At 42.0% G+C, this 25,669-nt stretch overlaps 1 protein-coding gene across 3 annotated transcripts in view; it reads left to right on the top strand.

The window, feature by feature from the left end:
* Nucleotides 1-25,669, top strand: part of phactr3.S (phosphatase and actin regulator 3 S homeolog) — an 81,568-nt gene that overhangs the window by 3,871 nt on the left and 52,028 nt on the right. The window contains exons 1-3 of one of the 3 annotated variants that reach the window (XM_018238237.2): nt 7,164-7,518; nt 24,654-24,812; nt 25,237-25,314. In XM_018238237.2, coding sequence (XP_018093726.1) covers nt 7,410-7,518; nt 24,654-24,812; nt 25,237-25,314 — 346 coding nt within the window. In that variant the 5' untranslated portion in view covers nt 7,164-7,409. Of the gene's footprint in view, nt 1-7,163; nt 7,519-12,631; nt 12,793-24,653; nt 24,813-25,236; nt 25,315-25,669 lie in introns of those variants that run through there. The other 2 variants (XM_018238238.2, XM_018238239.2) reach the window with 2 other exon arrangements.

Genomic DNA, 25,669 nt, shown 5'->3' with positions numbered 1-25,669 from the left:
GACAGTGGTTGGAGGAAAGATGGGGGTATATCTGTGCCTATATATTATACAGTTACATTATGTGCATATATGATATGGGGGTTACACTGTGACAGTGGTTGGGGAAAGATGGGGGTATATCTGTGCCTATATATTATACAGTTACATTATGTGCATATATGATATGGGGGTTACATTGTGACAGTGGTTGGAGGAAAGATGGGGGTATATCTGTGCCTATATATTATACAGTTACATTATGTGCATATATGATATGGGGGTTACACTGTGACAGTGGTTGGAGGAAAGATGGGGGTATATCTGTGCCTATATATTATACATTTACATTATGTGCATATATGATATGGGGGTTACATTGTGACAGTGGTTGGAGGAAAGATGGGGGTATATCTGTGCCTATATATTATACAGTTACATTATGTGCATATATGATATGGGGGTTACACTGTGACAGTGGTTGGAGGAAAGATGGGGGTATATCTGTGCCTATATATTATACAGTTACATTATGTGCATATATGATATGGGGGTTACACTGTGACAGTGGTTGGGGGAAAGATGGGGGTATATCTGTGCCTATATATTATACAGTTAAATTATGTGCATATATGATATGGGGGTTACACTGTGACAGTGGTTGGGGAAAAGATGGGGTATATCTGTGCCTATATATTATACAGTTACATTATGTGCATATATGATATGGGGGTTACACTGTGACAGTGGTTGGAGGAAAGATGGGGGTATATCTGTGCCTATATATTATACAGTTACATTATGTGCATATATGATATGGGGGTTACACTGTGACAGTGGTTGGGGAAAGATGGGGGTATATCTGTGCCTATATATTATACAGTTACATTATGTGCATATATGATATGGGGGTTACACTGTGACAGTGGTTGGGGAAAGATGGGGTATATCTGTGCCTATATATTATACAGTTACATTATGTGCATATATGATATGGGGGTTACACTGTGACAGTGGTTGGAGGAAAGATGGGGGTATATCTGTGCCTATATATTATACAGTTACATTATGTGCATATATGATATGGGGGTTACACTGTGACAGTGGTTGGGGAAAGATGGGGGTATATCTGTGCCTATATATTATACAGTTACATTATGTGCATATATGATATGGGGGTTACACTGTGACAGTGGTTGGAGGAAAGATGGGGAATATCTGTGCCTATATATTATACAGTTACATTATGTGCATATATGATATGGGGGTTACACTGTGACAGTGGTTGGGGGAAAGATGGGGAATATCTGTGCCTATATATTATACAGTTACATTATGTGCATATATGATATGGGGGTTACACTGTGACAGTGGTTGGAGGAAAGATGGGGGTATATCTGTGCCTATATATTATACAGTTACATTATGTGCATATATGATATGGGGGTTACATTGTGACAGTGGTTGGAGGAAAGATGGGGGTATATCTGTGCCTATATATTATACAGTTACATTATGTGCATATATGATATGGGGGTTACACTGTGACAGTGGTTGGGGAAAGATGGGGGTATATCTGTGCCTATATATTATACAGTTACATTATGTGCATATATGATATGGGGGTTACATTGTGACAGTGGTTGGAGGAAAGATGGGGGTATATCTGTGCCTATATATTATACAGTTACATTATGTGCATATATGATATGGGGGTTACACTGTGACAGTGGTTGGAGGAAAGATGGGGGTATATCTGTGCCTATATATTATACAGTTACATTATGTGCATATATGATATGGGGGTTACATTGTGACAGTGGTTGGAGGAAAGATGGGGGTATATCTGTGCCTATATATTATACAGTTACATTATGTGCATATATGATATGGGGGTTACACTGTGACAGTGGTTGGAGGAAAGATGGGGGTATATCTGTGCCTATATATTATACAGTTACATTATGTGCATATATGATATGGGGGTTACACTGTGACAGTGGTTGGGGGAAAGATGGGGGTATATCTGTGCCTATATATTATACAGTTAAATTATGTGCATATATGATATGGGGGTTACACTGTGACAGTGGTTGGGGAAAAGATGGGGTATATCTGTGCCTATATATTATACAGTTACATTATGTGCATATATGATATGGGGGTTACACTGTGACAGTGGTTGGAGGAAAGATGGGGGTATATCTGTGCCTATATATTATACAGTTACATTATGTGCATATATGATATGGGGGTTACACTGTGACAGTGGTTGGGGGAAAGATGGGGGTATATCTGTGCCTATATATTATACAGTTACATTATGTGCATATATGATATGGGGGTTACACTGTGACAGTGGTTGGGGGAAAGATGGGGTATATCTGTGCCTATATATTATACAGTTACATTATGTGCATATATGATATGGGGGTTACACTGTGACAGTGGTTGGAGGAAAGATGGGGGTATATCTGTGCCTATATATTATACAGTTACATTATGTGCATATATGATATGGGGGTTACACTGTGACAGTGGTTGGGGAAAGATGGGGTATATCTGTGCCTATATATTATACAGTTACATTATGTGCATATATGATATGGGGGTTACATTGTGACAGTGGTTGGAGGAAAGATGGGGGTATATCTGTGCCTATATATTATACAGTTACATTATGTGCATATATGATATGGGGGTTACACTGTGACAGTGGTTGGAGGAAAGATGGGGGTATATCTGTGCCTATATATTATACAGTTACATTATGTGCATATATGATATGGGGGTTACATTGTGACAGTGGTTGGAGGAAAGATGGGGGTATATCTGTGCCTATATATTATACAGTTACATTATGTGCATATATGATATGGGGGTTACACTGTGACAGTGGTTGGAGGAAAGATGGGGGTATATCTGTGCCTATATATTATACAGTTACATTATGTGCATATATGATATGGGGGTTACACTGTGACAGTGGTTGGGGGAAAGATGGGGGTATATCTGTGCCTATATATTATACAGTTAAATTATGTGCATATATGATATGGGGGTTACACTGTGACAGTGGTTGGGGAAAAGATGGGGTATATCTGTGCCTATATATTATACAGTTACATTATGTGCATATATGATATGGGGGTTACACTGTGACAGTGGTTGGAGGAAAGATGGGGTATATCTGTGCCTATATATTATACAGTTACATTATGTGCATATATGATATGGGGGTTACACTGTGACAGTGGTTGGAGGAAAGATGGGGTATATCTGTGCCTATATATTATACAGTTACATTATGTGCATATATGATATGGGGGTTACACTGTGACAGTGGTTGGGGGAAAGATGGGGGTATATCTGTGCCTATATATTATACAGTTACATTATGTGCATATATGATATGGGGGTTACACTGTGACAGTGGTTGGGGGAAAGATGGGGTATATCTGTGCCTATATATTATACAGTTACATTATGTGCATATATGATATGGGGGTTACACTGTGACAGTGGTTGGAGGAAAGATGGGGGTATATCTGTGCCTATATATTATACAGTTACATTATGTGCATATATGATATGGGGGTTACACTGTGACAGTGGTTGGAGGAAAGATGGGGGTATATCTGTGCCTATATATTATACAGTTACATTTTGTGCATATATGATATGGGGGTTGAACTGGGGCAGTGACTAAGGAAAGGGTTAAGACTGTGCAGAAGATCTGAGAAGGGAGAGGAAAGGAAAGAGCAGAAATTGATTTGCTGGAGACAGCCGGGCTAATGAATGAGACAGACAAACTGCAGGGTTCTTCTGGGTTTATTGAATGGAACCACAAGGTGATGGGCTGCACTCAAACGGCTCCCTGAAGGCTACAGATACAGATAGGATGCGGTTGCAAGGCATTAACTATTTCCTGCTGGTGGTGTTGTTGTACAGGCATGGAATAAGTGACTAGTGTAAGGGCACTGCTGCTTTTTTGTAGCCAGCCCAGTTGGGGCAGTACCATTGAGCAGAGAGGGGGAACAGAGAAATAGAACAGTCACTTATGTTGCTAAGAGGGAGAAAATCCCAGTGGGTCCTGACTCTGCTCCTCCCCATAGTGTTAGGACATACAAATACTCATCCCCTTGCTTATCCATAGCAGTGACAGATTTCTGTCTCAGAGAGCTTACAATCTAATTGCTTCTCCCTGAAGATGAAGTAGGTAAAATTACACCCGAACCAAACCTAAAAATACTGAAGATTCATAAATATAAACACGCTCATGTAGACAATCACAATTCAAATACATACATTTTGAGCAGCCTCAGAAATGCGAAACTACACAATGACAGTATAAACATAAGTACAGCTACACAGTGACACACACACCGTACACACAGTGACACACACACAGTGACACACACACAGTATATACACACAGTGACACACACACACACACACACAGTATATACACACAGTGACACACACAGTATATACACACAGTGACACACACAGTATATACACACAGTGACACACACAGTATATACACACAGTGACACACACAGTATATACACACAGTGACACACACACAGTATATACACACAGTGACACACACACACAGTATATACACACAGTGACACACACAGATTATATACACACAGTGACACGCACAGTATATACACACAGTGACACACACAGTATATACACACAGTGACACACACACAGTATATACACACAGTGACGCACACACACAGTATATACACACAGTGACACGCACAGTATATACACACAGTGACACACACAGTATATACACACAGTGACACACACACAGTATATACACACAGTGACACACACACACACACAGTATATACACACAATAACACACACACCATATATATACACATAGTGACACACACACACACACACACAGTATATACACACAGTGACACACACAGTATATACACACAGTGACACACACACAGTATATACACACAGTGACATACACAGTATATACACACAGTGACACACACACAGTATATACACACAGTGACACACACACACAGTATATACACACAGTGACACACACAGATTATATATACACACAGTGACACGCACAGTATATACACACAGTGACACACACAGTATATACACACAGTGACACACACACAGTATATACACACAGTGACACACACACACACACACAGTATATACACACAATAACACACACACCATATATATACACATAGTGACACACACACACACACACAGTATATACACACAGTGACACACACACACACACACACACAGTATATACACACAGTGACACACACATACACAGTATATACACACAGTAACACACACACAGTGACACACACAGTATATACACACAGTGACACACACACAGTATATACACACAGTGACACACCACAGTATATACACAGAGTGACACACAAACACACAGTGACACACACACAGTATATACACACAGTGACACACACAGTATATACACACAGTGATACACACACACACACACACACACACACACAGTATATACACACAGTGACACACACACACACACACACACATACAGTATATACACACAGTGACACACACATACAGTATATACACACAGTGACACACACACAGTGACACACACACACTGTATATACACACAGTGACACACACACACTGTATATACACACAGTGACACACACATACAGTATATACACAGAGTGACACACACACACAGTATATACACACAGTGATACACACACACAGTATATACACACAGTGACACACACACAGTATATACACACAGTGACACACACATACAGTATATACACACAGTGACACACACACACAGTATATACACACTGTGATACACACACACAGTATATACACACAGTGACACACACATAGTATATACACAAAGTGATACACACACACACACATACAGTATATACACACAGTGATACACACACACAGTATATACACACAGTGACACACACACAGTATATACACACAGTGACACACACATACAGTATATACACACAGTGACACACACACACAGTGTATACACACAGTGATACACACACATAGTATATACACACAGTGATACACACACACACATACAGTATATACACACAGTGACACACACATACACAGTATATACACACAGTGATACACACACACACACACACACACAGTATATACACACAGTGACACACACACAGTGACACACATACAGTATATACACACAGTGACACACACACAGTGACACACATACAGTATATAAACACAGTGACACACACACACTGTATATACACACAGTGACACATACAGTATATACACAGAGTGACACACACACACAGTATATACACACAGTGATACACACACACACAGTATATACACACAGTGACACACACACAGTATATACACACAGTGACACACACATACAGTATATACACACAGTGACACACACACACAGTATATACACACCGTGATACACACACACAGTATATACACACCGTGATACACACACACACAGTATATACACACCGTGACACACACATAGTATATACACACAGTGATACACACACACATACAGTATATACACACAGTGACACACACACACCGTATATACACACAGTGATACACACACACACACACACACACAGTATATACACACAGTGACACACACACACACAGTATATACACACAGTGATACACACACACACACACACACACAGTATATACACACAGTGACACACACACACAGTATATACACACAGTGACACACACACACACACAGTATATACACACAGTGACACACACACACACAGTATATACACACAGTGACACACACACACACAGTATATACACACAGTGACACACACACACACACAGTATATACACACAGTGATACACACACACACACACACAGTATATACACACAGTGACACACACACACACAGTATATACACACAGTGACACACACACACACACAGTATATACACACAGTGACACACACACACACAGTATATACACACAGTGACACACACACACAGTATATACACACATTGACACACACACAGTATATAAACACAGTGATACACAGGACCCTGTAGCAGTGCAGGTATTTCTCCTCTTGGGTACCACTGACGTCACATGGTGCATCCCTCCCGCAAGGGATGATGGTAAAATCCCAATGTTTTCCATCATCAGCAGCAGCAGCAGTATCTGTCGGCAGGAGCATCAGATGAAAGGAGCAGGGGGCTGGGTGCATTTGGATTTGGCTGGAGCTGAGCAGAATGAGACTGGGGAGTGATCTGGGGGGCAGATTCCATCTGGGGAGATGCTGAGTTCAGGACGGTTTGTGGGAGCAGACAGCTGCCATCACACCCCCTTCCTGCAGCAGTCTGTACCCCTGTCAGCCCATGGCCTCCTCTCAGCAGGGCCTCCCCCTATCCCTCATCCACAGGGGAAGATCTCACAGCGACCCCAGCATCCTCATTGAACCAGGATCTGAGTCAGAGGACAGTACAGGTAAGAGGAAGATTCATTGCAGGGGGTGGGATTATAGGGGACAATATGTCCGTCACTGACCCAGACATAGGAGAACCCCACGTACAACTGTCACTTTAACCTTCCCCACTGCCTGTTATTATCCAGATCAAATAATTAGTGATAACAGGCTGCAGAGATCTATCCTCAACTGCTGCTGCAGCACCTCTTTGGAAGGAAGACTCTCAGTCATCACTGCCACACCCCCATAACTGCACGGGGGAGTTTATGCTAAAGACAAATCAATGACAATTGATTTTTCCTAATAGTTTCTGCAGCAACTGGAATTTAACTTAAATCACACCTGCTCACATATCTACCCCACATCTCCGAAATACTTCACCCCTACCCATATACCTTCCCCACCTGCCCAAATACTTCAACTCTGCCCATATACCTACCCCAAGTGCCCAAACACTTCACCCTACCCACATACCTATCCCACATGCCCAAATACTTCAACCCTACCCATATACCTACTCCACCTGCCCAAATACTTCACCCTATCCACATACCTACCCCACCTGCCCAAATACTTCACCCCTACCCACATACCTACCCCACCTGCCCAAATACTTCACCCCTACCCACATACCTACCCCACCTGCCCAAATATATCATACCTACCCCACCTGCCCAAATACTAAACCCTACCCACATACCTACCCCACCTGCCCAAATACATCACCCCTACCCACATACCTACCCCACCTGCCCAAATACATCACCCCTAAACACATACCTACCCCACCTGCCCAAATACGTCACCCTACCCACATACCTACCCCACCTGCCCAAATACTTCACCCTACCCACATACCTACTCCACCTGCCCAAATACTTCACCCCTACCCACATACCTACTCCACCTGCCCAAATACTTCACCCCTACCCACATACCTACTCCACCTGCCCAAATACTTCACCCCTACCCACATACCTACTCCACCTGCCCAAATATATCATACCTACCCCACCTGCCCAAATACTAAACCCTACCCACATACCTACCCCACCTGCCCAAATACATCACCCCTACCCACATACCTACCCCACCTGCCCAAATACATCACCCCTACCCACATACCTACCCCACCTGCCCAAATACATCACCCTACCCACATACCTGCCCAAATACTTCACCCTACCCACATACCTACTCCACCTGCCCAAATACTTCACCCCTACCCACATACCTACTCCACCTGCCCAAATACTTCACCCCTACCCACATACCTACTCCACCTGCCCAAATACTTCACCCCTACCCACATACCTACCCCATCTGCCCAAATACTTCACCCCTACCCACATACCTACCCCACCTGCCCAAATACTTCTCCCTACCCACATACCTACCCCACCCGCCCAAATACATCACCCCTACCCACATACCTACCCCACCTGCCCAAATACTTCACCCCTACCCACATACCTACCCCACCTGCCCAAATACTTCACCCTACCCACATACCTACTCCACCTGCCCAAATACTTCACCCCTACCCTCATACCTACTCCACCTGCCCAAATACTTCACCCCTACCCACATACCTACTCCACCTGCCCAAATACTTCACCCCTACCCACATACCTACCCCACCTGCCCAAATATATCATACCTACCCCACCTGCCCAAATACATCACCCCTACCCACATACCTACCCCACCTGCCCAAATACATCACCCCTACCCACATACCTACTCCACCTGCCCAAATACTTCACCCTGCCCACATACCTACCCCATCTATCCAAATACTTCACTCCTATCCAACATACTCACCCCATCTACCTAAATACTATACCCCTAGAGAAACACCATAATTAAATATTGTACCCTTGCCCATATACTCAAAATATACTCCTGCCCCCCTTAAATACTGCACCTCTATTTGAGAAATAAATATACATTGGGCATGAGGGGATACTTTGTATTTCACAATAACCACTTCATTGTATGGAACATTTGTTTAGGAATAGATTGGGTTTAGTATAAGATTTAGAGTTTGTTAATATTTCTGTATTGTGTAACACCAAGTTCTTACTACACTTGTTACCCCTGAAAGACCGAGAGAGAGGCAGTCGGGCTATAAGTCTCCTGAACGGGGTGTTTTTATTATTATTAGTTTCTACCTCCCAGGAATGAGTGTGAGAGAAGGTTCCAGTACATAATGAAACATATGCTGCTGCCCCCTCAAGGCCTGGTCATTGTTTACCCTGCAGAACTGAAACATTGACCAGTTCTATGGGGGACAAAGTGATACAGATCTGTGCCTATTGCAGAAAGTAGGGATTAGAGGAAGGCAAAATGAAACTGTAGCCAGTATTTATTTATTCACTAATACTGGAGTTGGTTCTGAGGCCCCAGAGAGCTTAGTGCCAAACTGTTTGCTAATTGCTGGTTCTAGGCTTCGGAATTTTCACGCTGGGCTGTTAATGGAACAGAGGAGTGGGGTCGGATTGTTTTCTGTGTCTCTAGCTGAATCCCCCCTAACCAATAATAAAAGCAAGAGTGGGCTTTGCTTTCAGTAGCAACAGAAATGACCAGAAATGAAAAATAATGTTCCATACACAGAGCCAACCAATCAGGGTCAACTAACCTGGGCACTACTCACAGTAGTAGATAACTAGGGCAAGAAAGGAGCAAGATGGCAACCCTAGGGAACGACTCCTAGCACTTTCCAGCAACCGGGCCCCTTAAAGCCATAAAGACAGTCCTGGTTCCATCCATTTTATCTGCCTTTCAATTGGTCCTTCTCAAGGCAAGTAATCAATTCCACCATTAAATAAAGTGGTCTCTGGAGTAAGTCAGTATCAATGAGAAGTAACAGCCTGACTGTCGATGTTGTCAGTCAGGGGTCTCACTTGATGGACACATATTTCTTTAAACAGTTACTGTGTTAGAAATGGCCGGGCTTGACTTGTTATCTCTGCTCAGCAGCAAAGGAAGGTAGCTACTACTTCTTGAGAAAGTAATACTAGTGATGGGCGAATAAATTCTCCTGGCGCGAATTTGCGGCGAATTTCCACGTTTCACTGCGGGCAAATAAATTTGTGAATCTCCCGCAAAAATTATCGCCGGCATCAGAATTGTTTGGATGTCCGTCCAAAAAGGCCCTAGCGTTAAATCATCACGCGTCAACACTATTTGGACGCCCATTGACTTTAACGCCAGCGTCAGCTTGGACGCAGGCATCCATTTCCGAATTTCACTATTTTTTTTCGTGAAAACGTTTGAATTTCACTGTTTTTCGTGAAACTTTTGATTCCACGATTTTCCAGCAAATTTTTTACCGTTTTGAGAATTTCGCAAATTGTGCGGGACATTCTCAAATTTTTCTGCGAAACGGGAGAAATTTGCCATCACATGTTTATCCATGTAAAATATACCAGCAGGGGGCTTTAAAGGGGTGGTTCACCTTTAGGGTCTGGCCACATGGGCAGATTCGGGGAGATTAGTCGCTAGGTGACAAATCTCCTCTTCATCGTAGCGACTAATCTCCCCATCTGCCTTCCCCTGTCTTCCGCAGGCTAAAATGAAAATTGCCTGGGGGCAGGCACCCAGAGGGCTTCGTTTATTGCCTCACGAGGAAACTTCGGACGACTTCAGAAAATGAAGCGCTCCGTTTTAAACTCTTTGCCTTCTGACTCTCCAGCTTTCAGCAGCAACCAACCGGATGTTTGCATTTATTCTGCATTAGATCTTTTAAAGGGTTTGTTCACTTCTGAATAAACTTATAGTATCATGCAGAGAGTGACATCCTGAGACACTTTGCAATTGGTTTTTATTACTTTTGGTTTTTTAGTTATTTTATTCAACAGCTCTCCAGTTTGCAGTTTCAGCCGTCTGGTTGCTAGGGTCTCAATTATCCTAGAAACCATGCATTTATATAAATAAGTGACAGGAATATCAATAGGAGAGGCCTGAATAGAAAGACGAGTAATAAAAAGTAGCAATAACAATATATTTGTAGTTTTACAAAGCGTTTGTTTTGTAGAAGGGGTCAGTGACCCCCGTTGGAAAGCTGGAAAAAGTCAGAAGAAGAAGGCAAATAATTTAAAAACTATAAAAAAAACAAAGGCCAGCTGAAAAGTTGCTTAGAATTAGCCATTCTATAACATACTAACATACCTCTCTAGAGCTCATTTTACTGCACTGCTGTCAGTACTATGATAATAGTTTGCGTGTTTCATACTTTAACCTCTCCAGAGCTCACTTTACTGCACTGCTGTCAGTACTATGATAAAGATGTCAGTGTTTCCCTAATAGACTCACTGAGAATACAGAAAGTGCTCTGGGCACAGAGCATGATGGTTAAGGGGGTGTTCCCGAAATGCGTTGGGCGTCCATTCCACAGCAGCCACTTTAGTTTTGTTTTTTAATGTTTCCATAAATAATGGTTTTTACTTTGAATTCTCTGCAGTTCATTAGTGATTTTCAGTGAGTGGAGTAAGGGTGAATCTGAAATGTTTGTCGATTTACAAAGAATGCTCTGGGCACACTATACATTATTATGGCACCCCCTTCCCATATGTATAAATAGAAATATACAGAGAAGGAATGTTCTGGGCACACAATAAGCTATACCCTCATACTGTACTGTCTAAGGGAAACAATATGGCACCTCCTTCCCATATGTATAAATACAAATATACAGAGAAGGAATGTTCTGGGCACACAATAAGCTATACCCTCATACTGTACTGTCTAAGGGAAACAATATGGCATCTCCTTCCCATATGTATAAATACAAATATACAGAGAAGGAATGTTCTGGGCACACAATAAGCTATACCCTCATACTGTACTGTCTAAGGGAAACAATATGGCATCTCCTTCCCATATGTATAAATACAAATATACAGAGAAGGAATGTTCTGGGCACACAATAAGCCATATCCTAATACTGGAAACACAACATGAGTTAACATAGCATAGTTCTATATAAGTTCTATAGGCAAAGGCAGAAGAGCCACTCAGTCCGTCATAGGTTGGTCCCCCATAATATGTCCATTCAGCAGGATTTTATAGCCATGCTGGGTTGGGGGAGGGGATGGGACAGACTATAGACATCCCTGTAGATCACCTGATGAGAAAGGATCCTACAGAGGTAGCGAGTGCATCAAGCCCCCGAGTCTCCTTTGTTTGGGATTAATTCCAGCACTGTCGGCTCCTATTCACACAAAGGAACAAAGGGATTCACTCATCACAGAGCAGAGGAGCCCCCTTGGGACAGACAGACAGGATGCCGGGTGAATACATTTCCTTATTTATTCCCATCCCCAATTCCATTTCATACCCATCGTCATCCCACCCGAATCATATTCTCCCTCCTTTCCATTGGAAAACTCCTGCGGGGTCCCAAATAACACAATGGCCTGTGTTGTGGTTTTGGTTGGAACTGGACCAGCTATTAAATTGCATGGCTTGTTTCAAAAATATATTGCAGCCAGCGGCAGATAAAAGCACCCAACTGCTTAGTCAGCGCGGGTCTGTTGCTCTTATACGGGAAATAGACTATATCTTGGTGGGGGTGGCAAAAAATGCTGCCCACAATTTACAATTAGTATTCCTGTGTCCATGCAGATTCAGGGTTTTTTTGGCAAGGGGCTGGAACAGCAACATTGTCTATCACTGCTGTCTAAAATGTAGCCTTTAGCTATTGTTGGACTACAACTCCCAGAATCCCCTGAGAGCTGGGTGTGAAAGTACTATTATAGTAGGAGGCTTGCCGTTTGGATTATAATGATGATGGGACCATTCACCACCGACCCTTCAAAAGATAATGAAACTGTTGTGGTGGTGTATGATATATTGACTGAGGGAAAGCCTTGGCCAATTGCTTGCAGTCTAAGGGCAGAGACACACATGGAGATTCGGGGAGATTAGTCGCCCGACGACAAATCGCCTCTTCTTTGGGCGACTTATCTCCCCGAACTGCCTTCCCGTCGGCTAGAATAAAAATCGCCGGCAGGATGGCACTCAGAGTGCTTCATTTTCTGAAATTGGCCGAAGTTGCCTTACGAGGAAACTTCGGACGACTTTGGAAAAGGAAGTGATATGAGTGCCATCCTGCTGGCAATTTCAATTCTAGCCAACGGGAAGGCCAACGGGAAGGCAGTTCGGGGAAATTAGTCGCCCGAAGAAGAGGCGATTTTTCGCCAAGCGACTAAATCTCGCTGAATCTCCACATGTGTCTCTGCCCTAAAAGGGACAACGAGCACACAAGTCCGCCTGCTGGATTTGGACAGTTCTTCTGCTTACGTAACTTTTTATATATTTATATTTTTTTACAAGATTTTATTTTTCAATTTTCAAAACATAAAAACAAACAGTTACAATAATAAAAGGAAGGAAGAGGGAAAGAAGAAAGAAAGAAAGAGAAAGAAAGAAAGAAAGAGAAAAAAAAAAAAAGAGATCGAGGCAAGGGGGTGCCTAGATAATATCTTGAGTTTCATCAAATATTTTACAGATTTAGCCAGGTCCCCCAAATATCTTCTAACTTCTCCAAGCAAACTCTCGCTAAGTACGTGAGTTTCTGGCGGGGAAGAGAATCATTCATCAATTTCCGCCATTGATGCAGAGAGAAGAGGGGTCAAGGGATTTCCAACACATTAGGATTGCCTTTTTTGCATAATATAATATCCCTTATAATACACAAAAGCCATGAATATCTTGTAAATTATATCCTTATAAACGGTGAGTTCTGATGTCATTTCTGTCACATGACTCACTGAAACTTGTGTATTATAATAAATAAAGTACCCCCAGTTGCAAAATATGAGGATATTAGAAGCTACCTCGGAGTTCCATGACCTGCCTTCGGCCTCGTGTTATGTCATGAAACTCCTCGGTAACTTATAATATTCTTATATTTTAAAAGAGGGGGTACTTTATTCACTATATAATACACTATATAATACACAAAAGCCATGAATATCTTGTAAATTATATCCGTATAAACGGTGAGTAGTGATGTAATTTCTGTTACATGACTCACTGAAACTTGTGTATTATAATACCTTCATTGCCTTCATTTTGCCCCCCCCTCCCCACGGCACTCACCTTTTCAGCGCCGGAGGGGGTCGGGGGCTGTCCACGTCATGTCAGAGGGGGTCGGGAGCAGTCCACGTCGCTAGTGCAGAGAGCACAAAATCGGATTGGAAAACTGAAATTCGTCCCTTAGTTATCAGGAGCGGCATTTTTGGTGGAGCGCCCCTGCTCAGAGCTCCCTGTATAACTGAGCCTGCAGTATGATATATAGAGTGATATTTGCTATTCTATTTGAGACAATTTGCAATTGGTTTTCCTTTTTTATCATTTGTGGTTTTTGAGTTATTTAGCTTTTTATTCTGCAGTTTCAGCAAGCTGGTTGTTAGGGTCCAAGTTAACCTAGCGACCATGCATTGATTTGAATAAGAGACTGGAATATGAATAGGAGAGGCCTGAATAGAAAGATTTAGTACAATACACGTGTAGCCCCTACAGAGCATTTGTTTTTGATAGGGTCATTGACCCCCTATTTGAAAGCTGGAAAGAGTCAGAAGAAGAAGAAGGCAAATTCAAAAAAATTATAAAGCCTAAATAAGTAAGTTGCTTAAAATTGGCCATTCTATAACATGCTAAAAGTTAACTTAAAGGTGAACGACCCTTTTAACAATTGTCCTCCCCGTACAACCTGCTGCCAGATTGTGATTGGGTGCAGGAGTGAGACGTTTGCAGCAGGACAATGGAAATCACCTAATACAACCAGTACAGTTTTATTTTGGGAGTGTTGTACGGACTGCTTCCCCTTTTGTTCCACCCAGTGCTATGGACTGTAGACCTTGGTTCTAGGAGCTCGCCATCTGAATGATTATATGGTTTGGAATAGTAGAGAGAGTGGGTAACTATATACTGAGATCCTGTCTCTGCCTTTTCACTGTTGTCGCAGTCAGAACCAAAACAAACAGACAGATCTGCTGATGTTTAAATGCATTTGTCATCGATCTTTCATTAAAGGCCACAATGCGTGTGTAGCGGGGCATGATTTATTGCTCTTTGTGCATCCGTCTGGAATGATCCTTGGGGAGAGCAGTGTACAGTAAGTAATAATGGCTTGTTCTCTCTAACTCAATTGGTCGCTTTATATAGAACCCCCTCCCACCAGGAAGCAGCGCAGCCACTCACATCTCTGCTTTTCATCAGAGCAAATCCTATCAGCCAATGGTCTTTTCTCTTGTGCTGATTTCCACTGCTGGGTTCCCCATGTCCACACACATCTCCCCCATCATTGTTATTGTTCCCCCCCATTTCTGAAACTAACTTGCCTTACTATACACATGGTCCCACAATTATAGTCTCTTCTCAACACCTTTACACTTTACTATATACCCAAGAGCCACTCTGTAAAGATGCTGCGTCAGGCATGGGCCCTTGAGGGCCCGACTGTCCCACTAATAGAGCCCCTTGTCTTATACCTTTCCCCGGACACCATATCACTTTCCTACTGTATATAAAGTTCTTTTAGGCTTGGCTTACATCACACAACTATCTGCCTTACTACTCACCCTCTCTCAGCAAGTTGTGCTGCTGAACTTATATGAGATTTGGGAAGGGAAGGAAAGCCTGGTGCTGGATTTAGGATTTAGGGGGATTTTTTGAACTGTAAATATGTAATTATGAATGTGTTTCTCCTGCTGCTTTATTGTATGTATTCGATTCTGTGCATGGAAACGTCTGCTCTGAAAGAAGAGAGCCTTGGTAAAGGGGACATTATGTTTATTTTTTTTTAAATAATATAATATTTAGAGACAAAAAAAAAGACAGTATGTATGGCAGCCCAGACTGTTTATATTGCTGACTATTTAGACCTCGCCTACCATATAAACTGGTTATAAATCTACAGTTACAGAGCATGTAACTGGGGAATCCAGAAGGACCTTTGATTGTAAGCTCCATTGGGGTCTAGACAGATGGGTATGGGATAGGGACCTTCGATTGTAAGCTTCATTGCGGCAGGGATTGAGGGGTGTGTTAGGGACCTTCGATTGTAAACTTAATTGCGGCAGGGATTGAGGGGTGTGTTAGGGACCTTCGATTGTAAACTTAATTGCGGCAGGGATTGAGGGGTGTGTTAGGGACCTTCGATTGTAAACTTCATTGCGGCAGGGATTGAGGGGTGTGTTAGGGACCTTCGATTGTAAACTTCATTGCGGCAGGGATCGAGTGGTGTGTGATAGGGACCTTCGCTCACAGAGGCAAGAACTAATGATAAAGTGATATGGACCATAAATTGTAGACTAGACTGGGGCAGGGATTGATGGTAATGTGATAGGGACCTTAGATTATAAACTCACTAGAGCAGGGACTGATGGTAATGTGATAGGGGACTTGATTGTAAGCTCACTGGAACAGGGTCTGATGGAATGTGCGAGAGACCTTAGATTGTAAGCTCATTGAGGTAATGAGTGATGGGATGTGATAGGGACCTTAGATTGTAAGATAACTGGGTTAATGAGTGATGAGATGTGATAGGGACCTTAGATTGTAAGATCACTGGGGTAATGAGTGATGGGATGTGATAGGAACCTTAGATTGTAAGCTCACTAGGGTAATCAGTGATAAGATGTGATAGGGACCTTAGATTTTAAGCTCACTGGGGTAATGAGTGATGAGATGTGATAGGAACTTTAGATTGTAAACTAACTGGGGTAATGAGTGATGGGATGTGATAGGGACCTTAGATTGTAAGCTCACTGGGGTAATGAGTGGTGGGATGTGATAGGAACCTTAGATTGTAAGATCACTGGGGTAATGAGTGATGAGATGTGATAGGAACTTCAGATTGTAAACTAACTGGGGTAATGAGTGGTGGGATGTAATAGGGACCTTAGATTGTAAGATCACTGGGGTAATGAGTGATGGGATGTGATAGGAACCTTAGATTGTAAGCTCACTGGGGTATCAGTGATGAGATGTGATAGGGACCTTAGATTGTAAGCTCACTGGGGTAATGAATGATGAGATGTGATAGGAACTTTAGATTGTAAACTAACTGGGGTAATGAGTGATGGGATGTGATAGGGACCTTAGATTGTAAGCTCACTGGGGTAATGAGTGATGAGATGTGATAGGAACTTTAGATTGTAAACTAACTGGGGTAATGAGTGATGGGATGTGATAGGGACCTTAGATTGTAAGATCACTGGGGTAATGAGTGATGGGATGTGATAGGAACCTTAGATTGTAAGCTCACTGGGGTATCAGTGATGAGATGTGATAGGGACCTTAGATTGTAAACTCACTGGGGTAATGAGTGATGGGATGTGATAGGAACCTCAGATTGTAAGATCACTGCGGTAATGAGTGATGGGATGTGATAGGGACCTTAGATTGTAAGCTCACTGGGGTAATCAGTAATGAGATGTCATAGGGACCTTAGATTGTAAACTCACTGGGGTAATGAGTGATGAGATGTGGCAGGGACCCAGATTGTAAGCTCATAGCATAGGAAGGGAGTTTGACTTGACTGTGGTGCTGAAATAAAAGATGTTAGAGAGCTGAAGTGGACCATTGTATGGAGGAGGAACTTGCCCTGGTGCTGTCACATGGAGCAGATAGCAACATTGAGAAGGGTTCTGACACTCAGCTCCTCTCTTCATGTGATTCTGGAAACTTGTATCCAACATGCTATGCCACTTGATTCAGCACTGAACACCTAAAAAATTCATGTTCTCTGTTTCCTCGAAATATTGTATAATTCATGCTAATCTCTTCTGCAACCAGCAAAGTGAGGTCCCTCCTGCATTATGAACATCCAACGAGGATGTGAAATAAGATCATTCTTTGGATGGGACTGTATACTGGTCATGATATTGGGGGCACTTTCCCCTTGACTCCCTATAAATTGGGCACCTAGCTAGTGCTGCCAATACCTATTTCTTTATATATATTTATATATATATATATATATATATATATATATATATATATATATATATATATATATACACACAGCAATAGGAGTGGCTGGGTAACAGTAGATGCCAGCTGCTACAGTGAATCTGAGGTTGGAATTACACTCAGTGAGAAAATATTAATCAGTAGGTTAAAGTTGCTGCTCGTTAGAAAAAAAACAGCACCTTGCATTGTTAATTGAAGGTCGCGATTATCCTTAGTGCTGAAATATGAATTCTGGTTTTGAGGAGAGAGTTATTGACGGATCATAAGATTAGGGCCGAATCCGGCTAATTCATGGGGAAATAATCCAGATGCTCCATTACCGACAGGATCAGCTGCTCCCTTCAAGTGGCATCAGTCTTACTGCCTCTGATACATTCATGGGATATAAACAGCATTTGTGTCTGCAAACAAAGAATCCGGTTTAGTTTGAGTAAAGATTACAGTCTGAAACATTTAAATAGTGGTGGGGCAAAAAGTACTGGAATACTGTGCTGTAAGTACAGGTATGGGACCTGTTATCCAGAATGCTCGGGACCTGAGGTTTTCTTGATAATGGATCTTTCTGTAATTTGGATCTCCATACCTTAAGTCTAATAGAAAATCATGTAAACATTACATAAACCATTAAATTAGCATTAACGCTGGTAAGTACTGGAATACTGCACCGTAAGTACTGGAATAATGCACTAAATACTGCACTGAATACTTCACTTAATACTGCACTGTAAGTACTGGAATACTGCACTGAATACTGCACTGAATACTTCACTTAATACTGCACTGTAAGTACTGGAATACTGCACCGTAAGTACTGGAATATTGCACTGAATACTGCACTGACTACTTCACTTAATACTGCACTGTAAGTACTGGAATATTGCACTGAATACTGCACTGAATACTTCACTTAATACTGCACTGTAAGTACTGGAATACTGCAACATAAGTACTGGAATATTGCACTGAATACTGCACTGACTACTTCACTTAATACTGCACTGTAAGTACTGGAATATTGCACTGAATACTGCACTGAATACTTCACTTAATACTGCACTGTAAGTACTGGAATACTGCAACGTAAGTACTGGAATAATGCACTAAATACTGCACTGAATACTTCACTTAATACTGCACTGTAAGTACTGGAATAATGCACTAAATACTGCACTGAATACTTCACTTAATACTGCACTGTAAGTACTGGAATACAACACCATACGTAATGGGATACTGCACTGAATACTGCACTGTAAGTATTATTAACATGTATTTATATAGCGCCAACATATTGCGTAGCACTGTAAAGTAAATGTGATTATACAACTAAATCACATGAATTATATACATAGAACATATGGAGTTACATACATCACAATCAATACCGGTACAAAAAGGTGAGGAAGGCCCTATGCAGAAAGAGCATACACTCTAAAGGGAAGGGAGTAATACACAAGGTGTGGGAGTGGGCAAGATCGAATTAAGTGGATGAGAAATGTGGTACTGTATGTGGTGTTTCGTTTGGTAGTTAAGCAGAGTGAGGGTAGGCTTCTCGAAAGAAGTGCGTTTTAAGAGATTTCTTGAAAGCAGAAAGGTTGGGAGAAAGTCGGACAGACCGTGGGAGAGAGTTCCAGAGGAGGGGTGCAGCCGTTGCAAAGTCGTGAATGCGAGCATGTGAGGAGGTAATGAGAGAAGAGTTGAGTAGCAGGTCAGTAGAGGAGCGTAGTAAGCGGTTGGGTGAGTATATAGAGATGAGTTCAGAGATGTAGGGTGGGGCAGAGTTATGAAGTGCTTTGAAAGTCAGTGTCATTAATTTGAATTTGATTCTGAAAGGTAAAGTACTGGAATACTTCACCATAAGCAATGGGATACTGCACTGAATACTGCACTATAAGTAGTGGAATACTGCACTGTAAGTACTGAAATACTACACCATAAGTACTGGGATACTGCACTGAATACTGCATTGTAAGTACTGGAATACTGCACTGAATACTGCACTGTAGTAGTAGTGGAATACTCCTCTGTAATTACTGAAATACTACACCGTAAGTACTGGAATACTGCACTGTAAGTAGTGGAATACTGCACTGCAAGTAGTGGAATACTGCACTGAATACTGCACCGTAAGTACTGGAATACTGCACTGTAAATACTGGAAAACTGCACTGTAAGTAGTGGAATACTGCACTGTAAGAACAGGAATACTGCACTGAATATTGCACTGAATACTGCTGCACTGTAAGTAGTGGAATACTGCACTGCAAGTAGTGGAATACTGCAGTGTAAGTAGTGGAATACTGCACTGAATACTGCACCGTAAGTACTGGAATACTGCACTGTAAATACTGGAAAACTGCACTGTAAGTAGTGGAATACTGCACTGTAAGAACAGGAATACTGCACTGAATATTGCACTGAATACTGCTGCACTGTAAGTAGTGGAATACTGCACTGTAAGTAGTGGAATACTGCACTGTACGTACTGAAATACTACACTTTAAGTACTGGAATACTTCACCGTAAGTACTGGAATACTGCAGACTGGTGATGCATTGGTACTCAACAAATGTACATGCGCCTTTAGGAAAACCATAAAGACGCAGGTGGCAGCTGCAGTTGATTGGGGAGATGGTGTCACTGTGGGAGCTGCCAGATAGTACAACCCTCTTCCACCCATGAATCTTTTCCCTCAATTCTCTTCCAGCTGCACATGATGTTGTACTCCAGAGGGGGGATTCATTGGGGAGATGTGCAAGAACTACAGGCCTCACGTTACTCTCACATTAGGGGAGTAGGGTGGAGAGAGAGGAGTTAGCAGGACTAGTTTGGCAGCTGATGCCATTTTAATGGCTGTATAAGACAGAGGTGGATCAATTAAAAACAAAAGGGTGCTGGGAGCATATATTGGATCCCCAAAGCACATATTTGGCTGCTGTCCCCATTTCTCTAGCAGACTCTAGCATTGATGTGACATGCCCACAAAACATGAACTATCAGAGAACAACAAATAGATGCAAGATTGGGTGCCTGGGGGTGATAGTGAGCTGATTGTGGACTGCACCCTTCCCACCTACTTGCCCTACCCCACCTTATCATACACAAGATGGGAAAGTGGAGGGTCATTACTGATGTGGTACAATGATCGGAAGGAGTTCAGGTATAGGTTTAATGCAGAGGATTATTCTGTTTGGCAACGGCAGGTAAACAAGACTTGAGCCAGGCGGCCACTGACTGGAAACCCCGAAACAGCAGCAGCCAGAACATCCCTTGTGCCATTATTATTATTATTCATTATATTACACCATGTTATCCTACTCTTTATACTGATTCCTCATCTGCTCTCCATAGTCTTTCTCTCCCCTTTCACTTTCATTCACATTGTACCACCAGAGATATTCATATGATATGTGCCTATATATTATACAGTTACATTATGTGCATATATGATATTAGGGTTACACCGTGACAGTGGATGGAGGAAAGATGGGGGTATATCTGTGCCTATATATTATACAGTTACATTATGTGCATATATGATATGGGGGTTACATTGTGACAGTGGTTGGAGGAAAGATGGGGGTATATATGTGCCTATATATTATACAGTTACATTATGTGCATATATGATATGGGGGTTACACTGTGACAGTGGTTGGAGGAAAGATGGGGGTATATCTGTGCCTATATATTATACAGTTACATTATGTGCATATATGATATGGGGGTTACACTGTGACAGTGGTTGGAGGAAAGATGGGGGTATATCTGTGCCTATATATTATACAGTTACATTATGTGCAGATATGATATGGGGGTTACAATGTGACAGTGGTTGGAGGAAAGATGGGGGTATATCTGTGCCTATATATTATACAGTTATATTATGTGCATATATGATATGGGGGTTACACTGTGACAGTGGTTGGCGGAAAGATGGGGGTATATCTGTGCCTATATATTATACAGTTACATTATGTGCATATATGATATGGGGGTTACACTGTGACAGTGGTTGGAGGAAAGATGGGGGTATATCTGTGCCTATATATTATACAGTTACATTATGTGCATATATGATATGGGGGTTACACTGTGACAGTGGTTGGAGGAAAGATGGGGGTATATCTGTGCCTATATATTATACAGTTACATTATGTGCATATATGATATGGGGGTTACACTGTGACAGTGGTTGGAGGAAAGATGGGGGTATATCTGTGCCTATATATTATACAGTTACATTATGTGCAGATATGATATGGGGGTTACAATGTGACAGTGGTTGGAGGAAAGATGGGGGTATATCTGTGCCTATATATTATACAGTTATATTATGTGCATATATGATATGGGGGTTACACTGTGACAGTGGTTGGCGGAAAGATGGGGTATATCTGTGCCTATATATTATACAGTTACATTATGTGCATATATGATATGGGGGTTACACTGTGACAGTGGTTGGGGGAAAGATGGGGTATATCTGTGCCTATATATTATACAGTTACATTATGTGCATATATGATATGGGGGTTACACTGTGACAGTGGTTGGGGAAAGATGGGGTATATCTGTGCCTATATATTATACAGTTACATTATGTGCATATATGATATGGGGGTTACACTGTGACAGTGGTTGGGGGAAAGATGGGGGTATATCTGTGCCTATATATTATACAGTTACATTATGTGCATATATGATATTGGGGTTACACTGTGACAGTGGTTGGAGGAAAGATGGGGGTATATCTGTGCCTATATATTATACAGTTACATTATGTGCATATATGATATGGGGGTTACACTGTGACAGTGGTTGGAGGAAAGATGGGGGTATATCTGTGCCTATATATTATACAGTTACATTATGTGCATATATGATATGGGGGTTACACTGTGACAGTGGTTGGGGAAAGATGGGGGTATATCTGTGCCTATATATTATACAGTTACATTATGTGCATATATGATATGGGGGTTACACTGTGACAGTGGTTGGAGGAAAGATGGGGGTATATCTGTGCCTATATATTATACAGTTACATTATGTGCATATATGATATGGGGGTTCCCCATATCATATCACCTTGCATGAGTAAGTGCCAGGCTTACAGCTCACTGACATGTCCTATGGGGAGATGCTTGAAATGTTCCTCTGGGTCAGACAGCATTAAACCTTTGCATGACATATACAAATAGAGTGATGGAGCCAGTCTATAGAGGATGATTCTGTGTATAGAGAGGAGAGAGATGGAGTTATGGTGTTCATTAGAGGAAATGGAAGTGTTGCTATGTGATTGGTGGGGGGGAATTTTATACATTATTTCGTGAATTATGTCAGTTTGTTGACCCCAAACCTTGTCTACTTATAAGAAGTGAAACTGTACATGTCCCGTCTGAGCTGGTTCTGGGCTTAACAGAAATAAACAGCGGGCACTTATACATTATTAAAGGCAATTAAGGTTCACAGAAGGATATCAAGAAACAAGATTATAAAAGGTGTTATACCTGGCGAGTGCTTTTATGGCCCATAATTCTACCATGTTACTGCTGCCATATTGCCCTATTGTACCTGCTCTTCTCCCAGTCTTCCTGCTTTGTATAATGAATATATAAATTGGGAATATGCTGCTTAGAATTACATTCTCTTTCATTATTCAAAAAATTGCTTTTGGATGGAATTTAAGGTGCACTATGCCAGTAACAGTTGTCTGGGTGGTTGTTCTATTTTACTCTCTTGGGTGCTATTTGCTGCAGATAAACGCATGAGCACTGGTGTGTGGCTCTATCCCTTAAACAAAAAAATCGTAGATCCAAAATAAAGAGAAAAAGAAAATTTATAAGTTATAAAATGGTCTCTCACCAGGACAACCCCCAGTCTAAGGGTTGCCAATCAATTTTTTATATATGCAGGATTCAAAATGGGGTGAGACCCATTACTAGTACAGCAGTAGCCCAAGTATTGTTGAGTTAAAAAGACTTTATTAGGACATACATAAGCCTAACGCGTTTCATGCCTGAATGGGCACTTACTCATTGGGCTACTGTTTGCTGCAGCCTTGATCGCCAGTCATGCTGTGCTACGACTCTCAGCAGCTTTTGGCTCCATTTCTTTTGACTTGTGCTTGACTCGTAATTTCTGTTTCTTTCCTCCTGGAAACCAGAGGAGATGGCTCAGTCCCCGACACTGCGCACGGAATATGTGGTCTCAGGGACGCGCACGCCCCCGGCCAGGAGGAACAGCAAACTGGCTACGCTGGGCCGGATCTTCAAACCATGGAAGTGGAGGAAAAAAAAGAATGAGAAATTGAAGCAAACAACAGGTAAGCATGACGCAACAACACAGGAATAGCCATTCCAGCTATAAAACCTTTCTAGCAAGCTGGGAAGACTCACTTTTACTTACTCTTGACTCATGGTTCCACTGACGTTACCATTTCGGGCCACATCTTTTGCTTCAGACCACATTCTTTTTTGTTTGCTCTCCTCCCAAGCTTAATGTCATTACAGAAAGGGAACCTGCACCGCTTGCTAGAAATTTGCATCTTTTCATGATATTCATTGGCCCTGGACTTAAAATACAAAGACTTCAATGATCTATTTTATACTTGGATAACTCTGGGTTGAGGATAAATAGTACAGTGATGAGCTCTGATTGGACCCCTTGAGTTCTTCTTTACCTTGGCTTAGACTTGTGCACTGTAGCCTCACTCATCTGCTGTTCTTTTTCCCTCTACCATTCTTCAGCCTTGGAGAAGAAGATATCCGTCAAGCAAAGTCGGGAGGAGCTCATTAAGAAGGGCCTGCTGGAGATTATGGAACAAGGTAAGTGCTGACCTTCCTGCCCCAGTGGGGTTTTTGGACTCTGGAAGGAAGTCATTTACTGTCACGCTGTCTCAGGAGCAGCAAACCCAGTGGTGTAACTAGATGTTACTGGGCCCCACAGCAAATTCATTTTAGGGCCCCCAACATATCCAGATGTTGCCCTATTTTACCAATATATGTTGAAATTGCCCATTATTTGGGCCTCATGGGCCCCCCTATACTTCATTACCCCCCTGCAGCCGCAGGGTCTGCTTCCTCTGTAGTTACGCCCCTGAGCAAAACCTTAACAGAAAATGAATATAGGTATGGGACCTGTTATCCAGAATGCCTGGGACCTGGGGTTTTCTGGATAAGT

Source organism: Xenopus laevis, chromosome 9_10S, assembly GCF_017654675.1.
Source record: "Xenopus laevis strain J_2021 chromosome 9_10S, Xenopus_laevis_v10.1, whole genome shotgun sequence".
Taxonomy (NCBI): Eukaryota; Metazoa; Chordata; class Amphibia; order Anura; family Pipidae; genus Xenopus; species Xenopus laevis.
The sequence above is the reverse complement of the archived record's forward strand: the minus strand, read 5'-3'. Positions and strand labels throughout refer to the sequence as shown.